This window comes from Pelodiscus sinensis, chromosome 20, assembly GCF_052426305.1.
Source record: "Pelodiscus sinensis isolate ZL-2025 chromosome 20, ASM5242630v1, whole genome shotgun sequence".
NCBI lineage: Eukaryota > Metazoa > Chordata > Testudines > Trionychidae > Pelodiscus > Pelodiscus sinensis.
This window is the reverse complement of record NC_143071.1, coordinates 27,438,544-27,460,087: the sequence shown is the minus strand read 5'-3', so window position 1 is coordinate 27,460,087 and position 21,544 is coordinate 27,438,544. Positions and strand designations below refer to the sequence as shown.

General features: G+C 52.8%; 1 protein-coding gene across 2 annotated transcripts in view; it reads left to right on the top strand.

Annotated features, from left to right (window-relative positions):
* PMP22 (peripheral myelin protein 22) overlaps positions 1 to 17,810 on the top strand; it is a 31,928-nt gene extending 14,118 nt beyond the window's left edge. For both annotated transcript variants that reach the window (XM_006118701.5, XM_075903513.2), the window contains exons 4-5: positions 10,626 to 10,766; positions 16,217 to 17,810. In XM_006118701.5, the coding sequence (XP_006118763.1) occupies positions 10,626 to 10,766; positions 16,217 to 16,383 (308 nt within the window). In that variant the 3' untranslated portion in view covers positions 16,384 to 17,810. The remainder of the gene's footprint in view (positions 1 to 10,625; positions 10,767 to 16,216) is intronic.
* The last annotated feature ends 3,734 nt before the right edge of the window (positions 17,811 to 21,544 follow it).

The following is a 21,544-nucleotide window of genomic DNA, read 5'->3' as shown; positions in this document are numbered from 1 at the left end:
AATCTGTTTCACTGGTGAGATGGAGGCTGTTCCGGCAAGGGTGTGGCTGAGCCATTCCTTTCAGCAAAATGTGTTTATTTAAAAAGTCGAAAAGAGTCTTCCAAATATGACTTAACACAGCCTCCCCTTTCTGAGCGTGGAGGTAGGCTGCGCCCCCCCCGGGCGCTGCTCTTAGCTTGGCCGGGCAGCCGCAGAATGACACACATGAGGCTCTGAGGATGGCGTAGTGCCTAGTATTGTCATCACAGAACCCAGAAATCGTATGGTCAGTAGCTGTGCTGACCATCACGGGCAAAGGCTGGTCTCATTCAGATTACAGGCTACATTGGAAGATGTCTCAGTTTGCAATAATTCAAGCTAACCAGAGTTTCTCCTTTGTAAAGGGGACAGATTCTGATCTTGGTAACATCACTGGAATGGTGGAGTAACCCTACTGATGTTAATGGAGTGCGCGCAGGATTATACAGGCAGAGAATCTTCTCCGTGTCTAGTACCAATAGCCTCTACTCAACCATATTTCTAGAATAGCTTCCCTTAAGGCAAAATTAAGAATATAAAGGGGTGGTGAAAACTTCGGCCTGAGGGCCAGATGCAGCCCCTGGCTTACCTGGATCTGGTATGTCTAGACTGCATCCCTCTGTTGGCAGAGGGATGCAGATTAGGCAGGTCGACATTGGAAATGAAGCAGGGATTTAAATATCCCACACCTAATTTGCATAAAAATGGCCACCGTGTTTTGCCGACTCAGCACTTTGTTGTCAAAAAGCAGCCGTCTAGAGAGAGATCTGTTGAGAAAGAAACCCTTTTTCGACAGATCCTGTAAACCTCCTTGCAGGAGGCATAAGGGATCTGTCGAAAAAGGCTTTCTTTCTTGACAGATCCCCCTCTAGACTGCCGCTTTTTGCTGACAAAGTGCTGAGTCGGCAAAACGCGGTGGCCATTTTTATGGAAATTAGGTGTGGGATATTTAAATCCCTGCCTCATTTGCCATGTCGACCTGCCTAATCTGCATCCCTCTGCCAACGTACGGATGCAGTCTAGACATACCCCAAGGCTCAGAGCCTTCCCCAGCATTGGGGAGTCCATGCTGCGCTGTAGCTAGTGTGTCTAGCTGAGCTACAGTCACACAACGTGACTGCAGCATGGATGTCATCTCAGAGCAAAGGCGTGGTGCTAAAACCTCTTTTCTAACTTCTTGCTTTGGAATTGGTTAAGCCCTGATTCTGTAGAGACTGCTGCACGTTCTTAGCTTCACGCACGGTGGTCTCGCACATTTCAGCGGGAAAACGTACATGCCTAATGCTAATCCCGTGTCTAAAACTTTGCCGGATCTAGAGAATAGATTTCTCCCGGCTGGTGTTCTCACACTGTCGCTGGTGTGTGACAAATACAACAAGAGCATGTTATGTCAAGGGTGTCTCTTAGTCATCCCTGTCTTTGACATGAGTGGGATTTCCCTGGGATGCAAGTGAGGAGCGGCTGCTTTCTCGGGGAGACCGCTTGTGTCAGACAGTAATGCTGACTGCAGGGAACAGCAGTGTGAATCTCTTCAGCCAAATTCCCGTGACTTCTGGAGTGGGCGTTGCCAATGCCACATTCCATTCCTTGTGGTGCCGAATGACTGTAATTCATCATCTTGTGGCTTTCCCGCTGAGGAAGGATGCTGGACAGATTCACCAAGAGCCTGGCACCACTGTGTTGACATGGATTGTGGCTGCTTTGCATTGCCAGAGTAGCACGAGGCAGCTGCGGCATCCTAGTGAATGTGGCTCCGTGACTGTGTGTGATACCAGCCTCCACTTAGGAAGAAGTATCTGGTGGTGCAAACCGTAGCACGTCTCTTGGAGTCTCTTTCAGAGGCTGGATTCCGTCAGATCTTGAGTAGATGCGATTAACATAGCGAGGCGCTACGACCGGCTCGGTCACTGAGATCCCCTTGAGACCATCACCTAATGGGCTGATCATACTACTGAACCTGCCAGCCTGCCCACTGGGCCGCCCCACCACCTTGTCCTGCTGGGCCAGCAGCTCTGGTCTCCCCCAGCAAAGGCACAAAGTTGAGGTAACCGCTCCCCCTTCCCCTTGGCTGAGTAACACAGATACTGATAACAGCTGAGCTTGGTGGGTTGAGCTGTGTCCCAGAGTCTTGACAGCACCCAGGAACACAGCCCCTAAATAGGACCAAAATCCCAAATAAATCCACCTTACTCAGTATAAAGCTCCTGAAGTTTGCTCTCTTTATCAATGAACTTTGCTCTCTTTAGCAACAGCTGGTGCCCCCTGCAGATAATGGTTCTTTATATGGGGTTTGATAATAAAACAAAAGGGATTTTATTAAGTATAAACAGGATTTAAGTAGCAGTGAGTGATAACAGACAGATCCAAGTAAATTACTAAGCTAACCTAAATAAAATCCTTAGTTAGGTACCTAGTTCCCACACAGTACTTGTTATCTGCATCTCTTGGCACCTCTCCGCACCTTTCCACATCTGGCGGGGGGTGGGTATCTTCTGGTGACCAAAATACTGGCTGCAATATTTCAAGCCACGCTTGATGGAAATTACGGAACATTTCTGCAGCACTGAGGACGGGGGGGGGGGGGGGGGGGTAGGGAGGGGGGGCTGTGGATTGTGACTGGGGAGGGGGTCTTCATCTCTGCTGCAACATGAAACATCCCTCTCACTTGCTCTGAAAAGCCTGAGCAGTGGTCTTAGCTGCTCTGTGCCTCAGTTTCCCCAGATGTAAAATGGTGGTAACTTGCCCTACAGTGGGGTTGTGAAGCTCAGCTAATTCATCCTCGGCTGGCCAAGTATGATTTCTTGCTGGTATGCCCCTGGGAGAGCATAACAGGCTCCTAACAGAGTGGTGTCAGTATCCGCTGTAGGGTAACTCCCAAAGCCAAGACAGCCCCCTTGTGCTGGTGTTGTGTACACGCACACACAATAAGGGACAGCAGAGCCTGCTGTGAAGCATTTAATTGACGGTCTTGCCTATATAGCAGAATGTTGATGGTTTTGTATAACCTCTGGTGTTAATTTAAACAGGTACTTATACCAGTATCTCCCCCCCTCCCACCCACCCACACACATGTGCACCCCCTGTGCACGCTCCAGTTCTAGCAGGAGAGTGAGTCTTGTCAGTTTCGTTTACGTTGCTTGGGCAGGGGCGTGATCATAACAGCAGGATCTTAGCAGCAGATCTCAATCATTTTTTTTCATTGACAGCAGGGGAAACTGAGGCACTGAGAAGGGAAGTGACTTGCCCAAGGTCACCCTATGGGCCAGTTGCAGAGTCAGGAGCTGAGCTCGGACTGCCTGAGTCCCAGTCCATTTCATGACCCATTGGGCTATACTGCCTTGGGTTTAAGCCACCCTTAGGCAGGAATGAGAGGGTCGCTCCGGGGGAGCTGCCCCTCTGACTAGGGCAGACAAGGGCTGGGGAGTGAAAAGCTAAGCCCAGACAGGGGCAAGTTGTTGCAGAGCTAGGACCAGACTCCAGGTCCCCTGACGGCCAGGGCAGGACCCTCCACCCCGGCGCGGGGTGTCGCCGAGTGAGCATTCTTGTGGTTTTGGCACAGGGGAATGGGTGAGGAATGTCTGATCTCCCGCCACGCTCCCTGGGCTCTTTGCCTCCCTGATACACAAAGGGACTGACCTAGCAACCAGGGCAGCAGCTGGGCATAGGCTGCTGCTCCTCCAGGTGGTGCTTAGCACCCTTATCGGTCAGGAATCTTGTAACGTGCCTTTGTTGTGACCGGGCGCCAGAGGAGAGGAGGCAGGCATGGAAGGGGCCTGGCTGCATTTTCTGCATCCTTTGGTTTAAATGGAACAATCCCCTCCCCCAGAAGGATTCTGCCAGCACAGAGGGGTTTAGAATTAATTCCGAGCTCCTGTAGCTCTCCAGTGCCCTGTGCACCTCTCCTTGCTGGGAGCCTGGCCAGCCACAGCGGGAGTCAAAGCCCTGTCCAGAGCTCTCGTACCATGCTTGGAACGGCATGAAACAAACCAGCGGCACCTGTCTGAGATTCCTTAGCCAGGCTGCTCAGAGAGGCATCGGGGGGAGGGGAACACAAATCTGAGGTTTGCTGGGATCGTGGCAGGTGGGGGTGGGAGCAAAGCAGAGGGCAAGTGACCGTTTTCGGGTGCCAGCCAGGAAAATAGGCAGGTGGCTTAGCAACCACCCCCGGACTGCTTTACAGGTTAGCGCATGTTGAAACGGCGAGTGTGGGTGTGATGGACGTGTATGTAGATTAGGGATGTCAAAAGTCGGTGAAAACGGTCACGGAGTGATTGCTGAGAATGTGAGCGGTTACACGGTTAAATCAACTTTATACTGCAGCGCCCGCAGCGAAACCTCTCTGGAAGCAGGGCTGCCAGCCCCTGCCAGCCTCACCCCTGGGGAGGCGTCCCTGCCACAGCACAGCCACCTCCCTAGGAGCCAGGCTGGCTGGGGCTGGCGGATCCACCCACAGAGTTTAACCGATAACATTAACCGATAAGCGCCAGCTTATTGGTTAATTGGTTAAACATGAACATCCCTATTAAAAAGGAGTAGTTCTGTGGCACCTTAGAGACTGATATATACGGTCACGTCGGCAAATGCCACTTCATCCCATGAGCTGCAGTGATCTGACAGAGGGCTTTGTCCATGAAAGCTCATGATCCTATATATTGGTCTCTCAGGGCATGTCTACGCTGGGGAGTTATTTTGAAATAACTCCCCTTATTTCAAACAAGCAGCGGAGCGTCCGCACTACCATGCCCGTTGATTCGAAATAATAACTCCGGCTTGTGAAGAGCAATAAGCTGATTTCAAAATCGTTATTTCAGGATTGTAATTTGGAAATAACTTATTTCAAATTAACCTGGTAGTGTAACCACAGAGCCACTCGCTGGTTTTAAAGTTTCAGACTAACACCACTCCCCCTCTGAATCCCTAATGTAGACATGCCCATCTGGCTTTAAGCTACCTAGCTTAGGCGCTAAGAGAGATGAAGCTGTGACAACGTAGGTTGTGATCACTCAGGTGACAAGCCCGTGATGACGTCACTGCTCCAGGCTAGCCAGACGAAAGCTTGCTTAGCTACGTCGCAGACGTTCCCTGCTGCTCTTGGCTAGAGGAGGAGGTTTGGTTCCAGTCACTAGGCCTGCGTGAGCCGTAGCCGTATTGAGCTTGGGGCATGTGTGGGATTCCCAGACCAGCACACCTGCGAGGAGATACCTTCACTCAGATGGCCAGGGAAGTGAGTCTCTTCTAGCTCTTGCTGAGGCTGTGACCGTACATGAGGACAAGTGCTACAACGGCACTGCTGTACGGTGAGAGGCGTTTCGCCGGAGGCCCAGCCAACACAGGGCAAGGCTAGTTGAAAAATGTATACTCCCTAAAACCACAAGTTCAAGTCTCAGCAGCATGGGAACAGATTTTCATCCTCACTCAGCAGATCCACCGAGTTCATGTTTTTGATCAGGGCTTGAAAAGCACGAAACTGTCTCTTTAGGAGTACGTGGGCCCTGGCCAACACTCGGGAATTATTTCGAAATAATAAGCAGAGCGTCCACACTACTAAGCTTGTTATTTCGAAATAACGGACTGGTTATTTGGAAATCTGTACTCCTGCTCTCCTTGGGAAATGACGCGAATTTAGAAATAGCTATTTCAAAAGGGAGGAAGTGGGGTTGCTCCACTGCTGCTATTTTGAAATAACTACTCCCCAGAATCATTTGAAGTAATGGCTCCCCAGGGCTTTCTGGGGCTTTGCGCTACCTCGACTTATCGACAGTCATGGAGCCTGCCTCGGACTAATTTTGAGGTTCCCCGTAGTGGGGACAGGCTATTTCGATTTTGTTACTTTGGGAGTTATTTTGAATTTAGTTCCTAGTGTAGAAGTGCCCAGGGGCACGTGGAGGTGTCGCCCGCAATAACAGGTGTAACCCTTTCACTCCAACAGTAGAGGTACGTTTTTAGTGAACCCTGCTGACTTTTTCCGCTCCAAGGCACTTAATGGTAGAGTTTTGCCCTACCATTCTTTGCCAGGAATTTCCCTTCCCCTTGGTTTTCTGTGTGGGTGCTGTATGCTATGGCTGTATGTTTGGCTGATGCCTTCCTCCCAAGAGGTGGCTGCATTCTGCGGCTGCCATTTGTCCAGGTTAGGCTTTGAGATCCTTCGGGAAGAAAGATGCCCCGTGCACACAAAATGTCATTATAAGCTGCAGACTACAGCACGTGGCTCTTATTCTGTGCTTGCTGGCATTTTGCGGGATGTGCTGGACTTCACGAAGGTTGTTTGAATCGGCCTCAGGATTCTTTTTGCTTGTAATTTATTGGGAATTAAAATTAAGGTCAGGAAAATGCTCCAGTAACCTTCTTTCTCTGTGGATCGGCTTCTCCCTTGTCTTGCACCTTTGAGTGGCGGCCTTCCCACTCGCTCTGTTCATGTGGCAGATGATCCCATGAGGGTCTGGATCTTACACGCTTGCTCACTTTACACTTTCACTGCTGTTACCCTGGCAGGTCACACAACTTCTAACGGCTGTGACGGTTCTTGTCGTGGTGATCTCACTCCTTCCCCGCAGGTGTGTAGACAAAGGGCACCGCTTTTTCCTAGCAGTGGCTGTTAGCGGATGGACTGGGAGATGCAGTCGCTGCATCGCTCTTCCCAATAGTGCATCCGCTGGGGCTGAGTGTCGAGAAGGTCGGTGGTTTGGTCTGGTCTCCGCTGAACACCCACAGCGCCACGGCCAACCCCCGAGAGTGTGAAAACGCCATTCCTGCTGCGATCTAGTTAAACTGCCCTCTCCCCGGCGCAGACGGTGCTAGATCAAAGGAAGAATTCGACTGTTGACATAGCTACTGCCTCGCCAGCGAGCCGGATTAACAACCGCGCCGGAGTCTCTGCAGCGAGTGGCTGCCCCGCAGTGCTGCCTCTGTCGTGCTTTAAGTGTGGGCACAGCCTGATTCATTAGTTTGATTACATTAGTGGCATTTCACCGCCTCTTGTCTCCCTGAGAGCCCAGCATTCCAGGAGCTGCCGAGTGGCAGAGCTGAAGGAGAGCGCACCCTTTGTTGACCTAACGAGGGACGTGAAATCGACGAGACGTTCTGAACATTTCATGCGCGTGGCGTGTGAAAACGGGGAATGATCCTTGAGACTCTCCTTGATAGTCCTCCCGTCTCAGCGATGGCACGTGCCGTTAGAAACGGATACATGCTGGCTCCCCACTGAGATGCAGCCACCTCTGGGATAAAATACAGCGGCTCTTATTGAATAGCCCTGCACTTTGGGACAGGACACACAATAGAAAAGGGAGGCCAAAGGCTTTGAACTGCATGGCGGCAGCTCTCATTGACTCCCCTTTGCTTGTGTGGTCAAGACCTGTCTTTGGCCCTCTGCGTGGGACTCTAGGGTGGCAGGATCTAGTTACAGGAACTAGAGTTGGGGGTGGCTGCTAGGACAACCCCCTTGCACTTACGGCACCTGCAAAGTTTGAAAGACCCTGGGGGAGGGGGCCAATCCTAAAGGAGTGGAACTAACAGGACTCCAGAAATGCACTCGAGCTCCATGACAAGTCCTCTACAAACTCTGGAATTAAACAGATCCAGAGTTGTATGCCTTATCCTTGAGTGTTTTCTGTTAGCTCAGAGGCACTCAAAGAAATCTGTAGGAAAGACCTGGGGATTATAGTGGATGAGAAGCTGTCTGTCTGAGTCAACAGGGCACCCTTGTAGCCAAGAAGGGAACAGCATATTGGGGTGCATTAGGTGGAGCATTGCCAGCAGATCTAGAGAAGTGATTATTCCCCTTTATTCGGCCCTGGTGAGGCCACATCTAGAGTGTTGGGTCCAGTTCTGGGGCCCCCACTAGAGGAAGGATGTGGACACATTGGAGAGGGTCCAGCAGAGGGCAATGAAAATGATACAGCGGCTGGAGCACATGACCTACGAAGAGAGGCTGAGGAATTTGGTCTTTAATCTGCAGAAGACAAGAGTGAGGGGGGATTTGAGAGCAGCCTTCAGCTCCCTGAAGGGAGGTTCCAAAGAGGATGGAGAGAGGCTGTTCTCAGTGGGGGCAGATGGCAGAACAAGGAGCAATGGGCTCAAGCTGCAGTGGGGAAGGTCTAGGTTGGATATTAAGAAAACCTGTTTCCCTAGGAGAGCTGGAAAGCACTGGGCTGGGTTCCCTAGGGATGGAGATTCCAGCCCCTCCCTAGAGGTGTTTAAGTCTCGGCTTGACAAAGCCCTGGCTGGGCTGATTGAGTTGGGGTTGGTCCTGCTTTGGGCAGGGGGCTGGACTCGGTGCCTCCCGAGGTCTCTTCCAGCTCTGGGATTCCAGGATTCTCGAGTGACTGCTTTCTGTTAAATCTGCAGGACTCTTCGGCAGCTGTCTCTGGCAGGGTGGTGCCAGGGTGGGTCACAATTAGAGTCTGTGTTTCAGTGTGGGGGGGAGTTCTACTCTGGGCTCCTGGACGTCAGTGGGAGTAACAGCCATGCCACCGAGAACAGCATTGACCTTTGGGTTCTAAAATAGCTGCATTATGCAATGGAAAGCCCCAGTGGAGCGGCACGGAGGCAGCTAGACAGAGACGAGCCATTGGCCATCATGTGACTCACCCAGGAGCTGGGCACGGTGCCGACATTCATGGCTGGCTGGTTTCAAACAGTTCACATGGACTGAAAGTGGGACACAGCTAGCGTAGCGGGGAAGCAGCCTTCTGTAGGGAAGGGGAAAGCACAAGGCTGGGATTCGAGAGGTTTGGCTCCGATCTTCGGGAGGTGGGAATGGACGTCCGTGTGGCCACATCTCTCATGGCTTATGGTCCTGGGTCTGCTGCTTATTTTGTGTCCGTGGGCAAGTCACGTCCCTGCGCTATGCTTCAGTTTCCATACAATGAGGATAAGAGCAGTGTTCCCTGTAAGCTGAGCCCGAGGGTGGCCACCCAGCTGATTAGCAGGGTGCCCACAATCTCCAGCCAGTGTTTCTACCAGTGGTGCACATCTGCACTTGCTTTGGTGCATAGAACGACATTTATTCTGCACAAGAATGGAAAAAATTAGAGGGAGCTTTGATCACAACCGTTGCGTCCTGTACATGACTGAATGACTTGACATGCTTTGCTATCTCAGGACGTGGCAGTATTGATGGTTTATGTCCCGTTTTATTTAAAGAGCCACTATTACCATGTGAGCCTTCATTACAACGACCGCGCTCGGGTGGTCCTGAGCTCTGCAGGTCACCAGAGCACAGTTGTGATACTTTGAGTCACTGCTGTAGCATTGGGTTTGCTTTCTATGGGGAGTTACGCACCCACAAATAATGACAAGAGCTGGCCGGTATGCAGGGGCTGGTCTGACTCAGCTCCTCCTTACCAGTTGCCAAATGTTGCTGTGATAAAGCCGTTGCTAAGGGCTTTGTTCCATAAGGTGGCAGAGGGAGTGTTAATACCCACTGGCTGTTTGTGACACCAAGGAGCTGTCAGGTCCCTCGCTTCCTTGGCTTCCGTGGTTCCCATCAGGGCCTGCTCCAGAACTTACTGAAGTCACTGAGAACATGTCGACAGACTCTTGTGGGCTTTGGATCAGACTCCAGTGAGTCCCCGTGGCCCACGGAGATGGATGCTCCCACGTTACAAATAACCACGTTGCCCACGGATTTGGGGACGTGTTCCAGAATTCTCGTGTGGCACGTTGCACCTTGTTTCGTTCCCAAACGGGCCAGGCCCCGGGGTGTGGTCCACGTGCAGTGGAAGATGCTCCAAGCAGCGAGACAGGAGGGAAGCGGTTGCCACGGAGGACGTGGCACTTTCGGGGCTGCCTAACGGACTGGGACGCCCAATTCCCATTCCCTTAAGGAAGTCGGGCATCCCAGAACCATGTGAGTCTGCTTTGAAAGTCTCCTCCTTGGCGCTGAGCAAACATGGGCCAGAGTCATTTCCGAAGAGGGAGGTCCTGGTGGCCCGGCATGGCGGCATTCGGGGACGCTCCTACGGTGCTTTGTGTCACCATGCTGGGACCACGGCATGATTTGTCCAGGCCGGCTTGCCCTTAAATCCCAGGGCTCTTGTTGGGTAGCGGGGGTAGCTTCTGCAGGGCTTTCCTGTAATTACCTGGTGTCTGCTCAGGGAAGGATGTTTGTTCTCCCGTGAATCACAGGTGGCGTGGATGGAAAGAGACCTGGCCGGTCTGTAGCCTTGCAGGATGGGTCCCTGCTGTGCATGAGTGGAGACAAGTCGTGTCATTCCCGTGGAGCCACATCTGTGTGCACCAAGAGCCTCTGGGCCGGGGCCAGCGCGCCCGGAAGTCATTGGAACAACATCCATTGACTTTAGGGGCCGGGAACCCGGCTTTGGAGAGGGAGGAGCAGTGATTTTCTCACACACACACACACACACACACACACACACACACACACACACACACACACACACACACAGTGATTTACACACACACACACGCGCACACACACACAGTGATTTACACACACGCGCGCGCACACACTTACACACACAGTGATTTACACACACGCGCGCGCACACACTTACACACACACACACACACACACACACACACACACACACACCCCGCCCCCGAGATCTCTGCTCTAACTGCCAGTGTGTTTCTGTTTTCCCCAGAGTGGCTGCAGTCCGTCCAGGCGATGATGATCCTCTCTATTATCTTCAGCGTGCTGTCTCTGTTCCTGTTCTTCTGCCAGCTCTTCACTCTCACCAAGGGGGGCCGGTTTTACCTTACTGGAATCTTCCAGATCCTTGCCGGTAAGTGGGGAGTGATAAATGGGGCTGGCTCGGAGCGTGCGGAGGGAAACCGCTGCTGGGTGGCGGTGCGAGGCTGCTGGCGGGCGAGGAGCAAGCTCTGGAATAACACAGAGGGCTCTGCCGGGTTGTTACAGTGGTTTAGTTGATGCAGGGTTAGGCTCGGGGCAGTGGGAATTGGCTCTTCTAGCAGCTGCCCTGCTTGGCAGCACAACAGCCTCTGAGTGGACTCCTGCACCGAGGAGAAGAGAGCGTGAGGGGAGGCCCGGTCTGCCTTGAGATGTGGAATGCACCGGTGGGCGTGTTCCACGGCCCCCGCACCCTGCCCGGTCCCCAGAGGTTAGCAGCCTGTCGGAGTTCCTGCTGGGAGGGCTCTAGCTCCTCCTGCGCTTTCAGCTTCCTGATGGTAACCCTGGCCCATCCGCCGGGGTCGGTGCTAACTCCGAATGAATTAGCCGGGGATTCCATGTGCTCAGCAGCTCTGAAATTCAGCCCCAGCACCCCTCGGGCTGGGCACACGCAGAACGGCCCCTTTGACTTTTGGGGGCTGCTGAGACCCTGGGGCAACTCCACCGACTTGCTGTGGAGATGGACGGCAGGGCTGAGTGTGGTCCAGGAGCTACGTCCTCCTTCGGTGAGCCGAGAGCCTGGGTGCTGGCCGCCTGCGGAGGGAGACCGGCCCAGGGACCTCACCGCTCCGGGCTGTCATACTGACCAGCGGGAGGCTTCCTGAACCGATGGCACGAGACCTGAGACGTCTTCCCCCAGAGAGGTGCTTGATAGCTGGGCCTTGCACGTCAGCCAGGGGCGCTGCCGCTCACCCAGTTAGCCAGCCCCTCAATTCCCAGCTGCAGCACCTCCATCTTAGATAGCGTTCAGCTTTGAAAACCTGTTTCTTTGAACTGTAGTTAGGTGCCCGCACAGCCGGGGCTGCGTAGTGCGGATCGTTCCTAAGCGATCCGTTACGGAGTTGGGCAAACAGGCCCTTGTGAGATGTCCAGTCCCAAAGGAGCCCTGGGGGTAGAAATGGAGACCAGGCTAGTGTTTGCGTGCGTGACCCCACGTCTGCCCGGGGTCGCTCAGCATTGCTAGGCCTTGTGAGCTGAATTTCAGGATGGCTGGAAGCAAACAGCAGCTAGAATCCGTGTGCTCCCCCCTGTGGAGCTCAGCAGCTGTGACCGGAGGAGAGCCGGCGGGTCTCCCCTTGGCCTCCACCCCGATTTCCTCACGTGCCGGAAGACAACAGGCTGGTGTTGGCAGCCAAAAGAGCACATTCGTGTCGCATCCCGTCAGGGGCAGATGAGGATTTTGCGGGGCCCAGGGCAGCACAATTTCGTGGGGCGCCCCCTTTGACACGGCACATGCGCGGGGCTTCTTGAAGCGTGGGGCCCGGGGCGGCCGCCCCGCTCGCCCTGCCCTATATCCGCCCCTGCATCCTGTCATTGTGGGGATTATCCTTGCCCTGTATGTGGTCTTGGAAAGGCCCAGCTCCGGAGGAGCCTTGATTTAGAGCCCGTCAGCAAGGAACCATCACCTGCCTGTGGCTTTCCCTCTGGAGGTCCCTGGCAGTGCCAGTGCGAGCGATGGAAATCCCACTGCGGCCGGGTGGAGCTTCTGCAGCGTGCCCGTGTGGGCGGGGAGGCGCGGTCTCTTCCCAGGCACGCCCTGACTCTCTTGAGATGATCCTGCCCCCACGGTAACCCGCTGACTAGACGACTCAGCCTGGGCCGCAACGTAAACTCCTCTGGTTGTGGAGCCTGACTCACCAGCTGTGCGAGGGCGGAAGCCGGGGCTGTCAAGTGCAAGGGCTCGGCTCTCGGACCCGGCTGCGCTCATTCCAGTCCATGTGGGCCTTTCGGCTGAGGGGAGATGCCCATCTCCTACCATTGCTGACGCTTTCTGGGGAGGTGCCGCAGCCCATAGTCCTCCTGTGTATCCCAGCCTTGTGGGAAGCATGGAGCTGAAGGCACTCAGGAGAGACCAGCCCTGTGAGTTCTCATTGGGTACCTCCTTCTGGGCCAGTGCTGGGGGCCCCTAAAGCATTTTCCCGAAGGCCTTCTTCGGGGGATTCTTTCAGGGTCTAGATCCTGCCGTTAGGAAGCGTTTCCTGGCAGGCTGCCTAAAGATTCCTCGCTGCGAGTTCAGCCCGTTACTCCTAAGTCAGCCCCCTTCCGCCACCCTTAAACGTCTCCCAATCTAGCCTGGGTGTCCACTGCTGCAAATACTCGTAGATCGCTTCCACACACAGTACAAGCATGAGATGAGTCAGGCTGTTGGCAGACAGAAAGAACCCTCGCGAGTCAATGCTTCCGGCTCCGTCACCAGTTTTCATTGTCTGACGGCAGTCAGTACACTACACTCCTTTGTGGCATAGGCTCCACCAGATGCAAATTGGGTTTTCTGAGGGGCTTTTGCGTTCCATGCATGTCAAGGTATTTTGCAAAGCCCTGAGATGGAAAGGTGGTTGTGCAGGCAAAGACAGCAGCCACTACACCCAGCAACGGCTTGCAACTCCTTGCGTGCAACAAGCAGACATAGTACCAGGGTCATCCTGCTACTGAAAGACGTCTGAGAGCAGACAGGTTAGCTCAGGACAGACAGGTTAGCTCCTTTTCTTCTGCAGGACAGTTCCTCTAATCTAACCATAGGAGAGGTGTGTTAGTCTGAAAGTCACAAAATAGAGGGTGGGCGAGAGCCAAGTGTACAAGTTTTCCCAATGCTGCTCTATGAACACACCCAAATCCCCAAAATCGCAATCCCCTTCAGATGGGAGGGTGGGCTTAATTCACAGCTGTCCTTGCCTGGTGGTTGCGGGTTCAGGCTACCAAGAGCTACAGAAGATCGAGAACTGAGGCAAGGTGCGGACAGCCTAACATTACACTACTTTGCACTTCTACGTGCCCTTCCATCCAAGGATCTCAACGTGCTTTTCAGACCCCACCACGTCCTTTGGAAGAGAAGTATTATTCATGCAAATGCCTTTGTGCACAAGCATCGCCATCAGGTATCTGGAGCTCAAGCCCCAAAGGAGTTGCACAAGTTGCGCCTTGGAACAGGAAAGAGACTGCAGCTTTCTTCGAGCCCTCCCCTGTGTTTTATCACAGGAGCGTATCCCCTTGGTGAGAATCGCTAGCTCTGTACTGCTAAGAGAAACGTGGTCATTAGCATCTCTTCTCTTCCACCAGACTCCTTCAATGGACAATCGACCGCAGTATTTCTAGCCGTCCGTAGGTGACTCTGGAATGGCCGCCTGCTGCTTTTCTGTCCCACCCGAGTGCAGAGACAATCGTTTTGCTTTCTCTGCGCGGGCCAGTGCCGTAGGAGTTCTCTTCTCTGTTTGAAAAATGGAAACGGCATTCAGCAGCTTGCTGGTTGAACCTATTCCCACCTCTGCAGTTCCCACAAACAAAGGCGCAGTGTGAAGGGAAAGAACAGCTCCCGGAGCCCTGCCGTTAGCTGTAGGTGGTCCTGCTGCCCGCTGGAGAGATTTGGAATAGAGTTAGCTTCAATGGCACCGTGAATGGATAATGGTATTGCGGAGATCAACTAAAGCCTTGTTCTTGGCGGGGGACAGTGGCGGCTTTGTGCGAGCATTTTGCAGCCCCCGACGTAGGCACTTTTTGCGACACTGCTGGAGCGTTGGTCAATGCTATGATTCAGAGGGGTCGCGCCTGGCCCACTGTTGACACAGGGCTCCTAGGGTTGGCCCTTGGCAGTCTTGGGCGTGGGGTAGCAGGGGAATAGAGAGGGTGTACTCATCCCCTGACAGACAAACTCTGTCCACGGTGGCGGGTGTTTCTGTTTCCTCCCCCCATCTGTGAGCTGATCCAGAGTGCGGGCAGGGGGGACCGGGGCGGGGGCGGAGGGACTCGAGCACACTTTTACCAAATACATTTGGATACAGACCCATTCTGAAGCACACTTAGGCCTTGTCTGCACTGGCACATTTTGTCACCAAAAACTGCCTTTTGGCAACAAAACACTTCCAGCCCTGCGAGGGATGTTTGTCTTTTCCACCTCCGTTTATTGCTGACAGATAGCCAGTGTGGACTCCTTTGTTGGTTTTGTCAAGAGAACTAACTCCCGCCGCTATCCCACAGTGCCTGTTCTAATGGCTGTGCTCAGTGTTTTGTGATCTCTGCTGTTCGGCAGGCCTGCGCCCCTCCCCTTTTAAAGCTCCGGGAAGTGGCCGACAGCTGAGTGAGCTGCTCCATTTGGGGAACAAACAAAGAACAAATCATTGGACTGCTTCTCTTCTGCCCTGCTAGGAACACAGCGGCAGGCAGGCTGCTGTTGCAGAGGGAGGACTGGAGAGACAGCCATGCTGCTTTGACGTTCCTCAGCACGGAGAGTTCCCAGAGCTACCAGGGAATCCCAAGAAGCACAGGGATTAGCTCTGCCTTCCCACCACTCTGCCCTGTGGGATGGTTACCCATAATGCTTTGCTCTGCGTCAGGGGAGCAAGGAATGTGGTCATGAAATGTTGACAATGGGAGGCAGAAAAAACGGCTTGATCCGTTTTAACTTTTGGCGACTTCTGCATGTTGCCACAGCCTGAGATTTCGACGGCAGAAGGGCTCTTGGCATTGCTGCACCTGCAGGCGTGGGGTGTCCCGGGCAAAGCCTGTGCCTCGTGCTCCTGACGCAAGGCTTGGGAGTTCGGAAATGAATCCGCGCACCTGCCACATTGCTCAGAAACAGACCTACCCGTCGAATGCCCCAGGGGTCGGATCCAAGACCTATCGAAAGCATTTGTGCTATCTAACCCTGCCGGCCCGGCGCTCTAGTGGGACGGGAGTGAGTGCCCGCTGCAGACTCCGGGTTTGAATCATGGCTTGGCTCACGTGGAGCAGGAGTTGGGTGGGGGATCTTACGAAACTGGGCATGGGGGGGGGGGATTTCTCCTCTAGAGGCTCAGGAATTGCGAAATTGGGAAACGGTGCACAGTGGGGTCGAGGGGCTGTGGCAGGGCTGTTCGAGAGCATGCCCAGTAGCTGTGGGAGGCCGTTGGCTCGATTACACAGCCCTTCCTGGCCCTGGGGAGCACTCTGTTCCAGGGACTGCGGTGGGACTAACCCCGTGAGCGTTCGCCCCCAAGGGCGGGGGTTACCCACATGCTATTGCCTTTTCAGAGCTCAGATTCCGCGAGCAGGTCGCACGAGTGGTTGGGGTGACCGATTGTGTGTCAGTCCAAAAATCACCAACCGAGAGCTCTGCTCAACATCTCCGGTCTCAGGCCGCCGTTATTTCCAGCTGCACCCCTGTCCCCCCCAGATTTTTCAACCAGGCTTCTTGCTTTGTGGCCCAGGGTTCTCGATAGGATGGGCGGGTTTTTAATCAGCGCTGCTCGGCATGATCCCTGCCAGCGTGGCAGGCCGGGGAAGCCGGGGCAGCTCTTGCATGACACCAAGCATCCTCAGGGCAGCTTGATTCATATCACGTCTTCTCCCTAGGTCTGTGCGTGATGAGCGGCGCCGCCATCTTCACCGTGAGGCACACGGACTGGCAGCCCACCACGGGGGACACCGCCTTCGGCTTCGCCTACATCCTGGCTTGGGTGGCCTTCCCCCTGGCTGTCACCAGCGGGGTGATCTACGTCATCTTGCGGAAGCGCGAATAACGAAGCTTGAGGCGAGGGGGCCGAGACACGGGCACTCATGACGTCCATGGAGGGGGATTGAGGCAGGGGAAGAAAAGACGAGAAAATGGGGGAGGGGGAGAGTTAAGTAACTCCTCACCCTCCAAATTTAAAAAAAAAACCAACAACAAACCCCACAAGGAACCACGCCAAGGGTTACTGTGTTCATTGAAGATGTATATAGTATCTATGGTTTAAAAACCTATTTATAACACTTTTTACATATATGTACATAGTATTGTTTGCTTTTGTTGACCATCTGCTATGTTTTAAAGCCTAAAGAAAGTGCCTAAGGAACTCCTAACAGTATAACAAGAGCGCAGTATTTTTGTGTCCTTGTTTTTGTTTTGCCCTGAATGCCAATGGACTCCTCTTGGAAAACTCCCACCCCAAAGCAACCCGCCAAAGAATCCCCAAGCCAGACCAGATCCCCAGCGGGTGTAAATCAGCGTCGTGCCGGTGACCTGAGGGAGAATCGTGCCCACTTACCCCAGCTGAAGGTCTGGCCCCCGCCACACGTGCGGTGATCCTGTATGTGCATGTATCACTACCGGGCCCCAGACATTTAGGAGCACAGGGCCAAATTCTCAAAACCACCTAGGTGATGTAGGAACCGAAGTCTTCCTAACTTGCCAACCACACCCAGTTGGGAACCTGAGCTTCTAACTCACTTAGGTACTTTTAAAATATGTAGCTACCAGTTCCACTGGAATTTTACTGTAACGTGCGTACCTTAATTTTGGAAGTTTCCCCTTAGAATGCTGATACGTCCTGGTGTTAGATCTTGTGTGTAACGCTCTCACGTCCCATCCCACACACCCAAACCACCCAAGCACTGTAGCCTATGACCTTGAAATGTATTTTTCCTTCCTTGCCGTGTAGATAAAGATGGGGAAAAATCAAAACCAATATATAGCTATGAAATAAAATACCAAATATGTGAAATGGTGCTATCTATTTGCCATTCCTTATCACTAGCCATTTAACCTTACTCACTGGAAATTCAGTTAACAATTTTATGAGGTAAACAACGAAGGTAGAAACGAGAAATAATTCTGTGTAATATAAGTGGTCTATAACGGCTTTTGTACTTAGACAAGTTGCTCTTAGTATTATTGTTAATAATATGTTTATAACCAATCCCCCCCACCCCCCTCTTGGTCAGGAGTAGGAGAAACCAAATCTCTGGATGGAAACCCAGAGTCCAGCTTCTGTAACCCTCTTTCTGTGCTTCAGAGGTGTGTCTGGCAATGAATTTTATGGGCATCTGACTGTAGATTCGTATATGGTGCCTTCTGATGCTAAGACTCCAGACCGTAGGATGTTTGTTGTTTTTTGCTTTGCTTTTTCTGATTTTATACCGACTGTGTGGACTAAGCAGCAATGAAATAAAAGTCAGAATAACTCAAGTGGTTCAGCTTCATTCACTTACTCAGGGCTTGACTGTGAATGCTCCCAGTTGATCTGCTTGCCTGCCCTGGCCATGCCATCTGACTGCCTGGGCTTGGGCCTCACCACATCCTGCCATGCAGTGGGGGGGGGGGGGGGGGGGGGGGGCATTGCTTAGGGGCCAGCAGGCACGGTGGTCAGGCTGCAGCCAGTCTCCTATCGCAAGGCTTGGCTTTGCTGGGGAGCCTTGGGGGCCCAGTGTTCAAGTTTGTCTCCCATGGCTGCCAGGGACTCTCAAGAGGCTGAAGGAGGAGGGAACAGTGGGGTCCCCAGGCCCACCCTCTCCACCAAGTCTAGGCCTGGCCCTGAGGTGGAAAGGCCTCAATCCCTTCTGCCTCTTACTCCAGATCAGCCTTTTTTGGCTGCTTCCACCTTCCCTGTTTTCCCTTCAGTTTGGGGCATGGCCCCCGCACCTCTGCTTTCAGCCATTTCTAAAGCTGACAGGGGTGCTTCCCAGCTCACTCGGAGTCCAATTGTTCCCCCGGTCGGGCCCCAGCCTCTTGGCCAGGTCTACCAGTCCTGGTCCTACCCCTGTGGCTCACTCTGCCTCAGGCTACAGCCTCTCTGCCGTCTCGCTGTCCTTCACCTCAAACCCCCACCCTCCGTTCCACTGCCAGAGCACCCTGGCCAGCTGGTCCTTGGCCCAGCCCTGCCCCACCACTCCTTCCGCCTTCATGGGGGCCGGGCACCCCATCGCACCCTGTTTGCTCAGAAGCTGAAACTCAGAAGAGGGGACGTGACCCCATCATGGTCACACAGGCGGTCTGCAGCCACACGCGGATTTGACCCCTTGTTTTCCCGAGGCCTAGTCCAGTGCCCTAGCCATTAGGCACCTCTCTGACACCAGACAGCTTCTGGAAGAACCCGAGGTCCAGACATCCAGGGGCAGATGGGTGCTGCTGCTTGGCACATGGGCACCATGCCTGAGGTGGCACATGGATGCGACCCCTGAATTCGCGTCTGATGCCAGGTACTGATGAGGATTGCAACTGCACTTACTGCCTACTTTCCCACAGAGCCAATGGGCAGAGCCCGTCCCCAGGGCCGGGCCACCATGCTGCTGGTGTGGTCCGAGTGAGAGCATTGTACGGATGTGCTTGTATGGTCTGAGCTCTCTGCTCAGGCCCACAGGGGCACTAGCCACCACAGAGTCCTGAACATGGTGGGGAAAAATTTGGTTGAGCAAAAAAAAAAACCAAAACTCGGAGACCACATTTGTTGAGCAAAAAAATTCGTCTTTAAATTCCTGCGCTCAACACTCCCCCTGCCAAACACGGCAGGGAAAAATGTCCCCCTGGCCTTCCATCCAAGAAAAACATGTCCAGTATTTTCTGTTTTTTTTCAGAAGACGCAATGATGGGACACCTGTCAAGTCTAGCAGGGTGCAGAGGATCATGCTGCATTCTGGAGAGGGGAAGGTGTGTGGAGGGAGGTCTGGGAATGATTTTGCTTCCTGGAGGTTCTGCACCTGCCTCACTTCAGCTGGCAGCTGAATAGCCCCAGCCTGGCTCGCATGCTGGGTGAGCAGCAGCAGATCTGTCTTAAACAAGAGAGGTCCATACATCAGCCAGCCTGTGTCCTGATGTTTTGGTGACACCCTTTAGCACCTGCACTGCTGGTATATTTTGGGCATGGCTGCAATTCCACCATATGGCAAAGGCTCAGTCTGCCATGGTTACGTTTTCCCCAGCCTCACCCCCTTCCTTTTTCAAAGCGATGGGCGTGGCTATACAACTCACTAAGCGTGACTCTGCTTTGACAGGCCTTGGCGGTTCCTCCAGGGACCAGCATTTTGGCTAACGTGCTGGTACCCTGAGCCAACGTGCCAAGCCCTGAGGATGGAGCTGGAGAAGGTGACTTAAGGGATGAACAGACTGCGAACAGTATGTACCGTCTTAGAGGCCAGTGGTGAAACGTACATACTTCCATCTGCACTTGGCAACTGAGGATCTGAGCTCACCTAGCAATGGGGTTGGCAGAAATACAATGGCTCATTGTGAGCCAAGTCCTGAGGCTAGTTATAAACACTGGACTGAAACCTGAGGCCTTTACTTTGCACTTAGTCCCTACTAGGGTTGCTGGCCTTCTGGAAGTGTCTTGGAGTCTCCAACAATTAAAAAGTAACCCTTTAAGCAAAGACTTGAAGGCATGATGAAACCTCCAGGAACATGGCCAGCCCCAACTGGCAACCCTACAGTCAGGACTGACTTAGCCCTCATTCACCAAAGCGCACGTAGAGACGGAATTAGAGCTGAGTAAGGAACTCGGGATTTGGTCAGGATGAATGAAAGCGCATGCGAGATGGTTACAATTCATTATCGTTGTCAGTGGGCGCAATAGTCATGGCTAGACGTCCAGTCATGGACCATCTCTCTAGTGTGGTAGGTGCTGTGCATTATTGCTATTTATTAGGGCTACATCTAGACTGGCATGATTTTCCGCAAATGCTTTTAAAGGAAAAGTTTTTCCGTTAAAAGCATTTGCAGAAAAGAGCATCTAGATTGGCATGGACGCTTTTGCACAAAAGCACTTTTTGCAGAAAAGCGTCTGTGCCAATCTAGACGCGGTTTTGCGCAAGAAAGCCCCGATCGCCATTTTCGCCATCAGGGCTTTTTTTGCGGAAAACACTACTGCAAAAAAAGTGTAGTGTTTTCCGCAAAAAAAGCCCCGATCGTGAAAATGACGATCGGGGCTTTTTTGCGGAAAAGCGCGTCTAGATTGGCCATGGACGCTTTTCCGGAAAAGCGTCCTGCCAATCTAGACACGCTTTTCTGAAAATGCTTTTAACGGAAAACTTTTCTGTTAAAAGCATTTCCGGAAAATCATGCCAGTGTAGACGTAGCCCTAGAGGGAAAGCAGGCCAACGGGTTTCTCTGACACACAAATGTGCACAATGCCTAGCCCCCCAACCACTAGTGGGGCTTGAAAACAGGTGGGGTTGCCTTGAGAGAGAATGGCCACACACAAGGCACTGAGGTGGGAGATGCCTTGTCCCACCTTGTCCCTGAGCATCCAGGCTTGTCCAAGATCCTTAATTGTCCCAGTGGGGGGTTTCACCTAAATATCTTTGAGGACCTAGGCCTAAACACATGGTCCACGGACACACGGGAAACCTATGGCATGGCACAGCCTTGGTCTCTCAAGATCTAGGTTAGGAGACTCCTTTCTCTTCTGCCTCATCTAGACCTGGTCGGTTCCCCATTGAAAATGTTGGGGAGAAACATTTGGATTTGGATGGACCTTTCGAAAGGGAAGAAAAATATTCATTTTGTTTTGAACTAAAAGAGCATTTTGTTTCAGTTTACAAAAGTACCAAAAGGAGAAGAGAGTTGAAGCCAAAACACATTTTGTTGTTTCCGGTCAAGGCTGTGACAGACAAAGTTGTGTTATTTTGGTGGGGCTGGGGTTAAACTGAAACCAAACAACATTTTGTGGAGGCAAAACGAATATTCTTGTTTCCTTTCAAAAGGCTGACTCAAAATGAGAATTTCCCCTTTGAGGGTTCCCCGTATCATTTTTGTTGGAACTGACATATTCTGGTGAAAACAGATTTTGAAGAAACCGTATTATTTTGGCGGGAAAATGTTTTACACAAAGGATTTCCACTAGGGCTGTGTCTAGACTGGCAAGTTTTTCCGCAAAATCATTTGATTTTGCGGAAAAACTTGCCAGCTGTCTACACTGGCCACTTGAA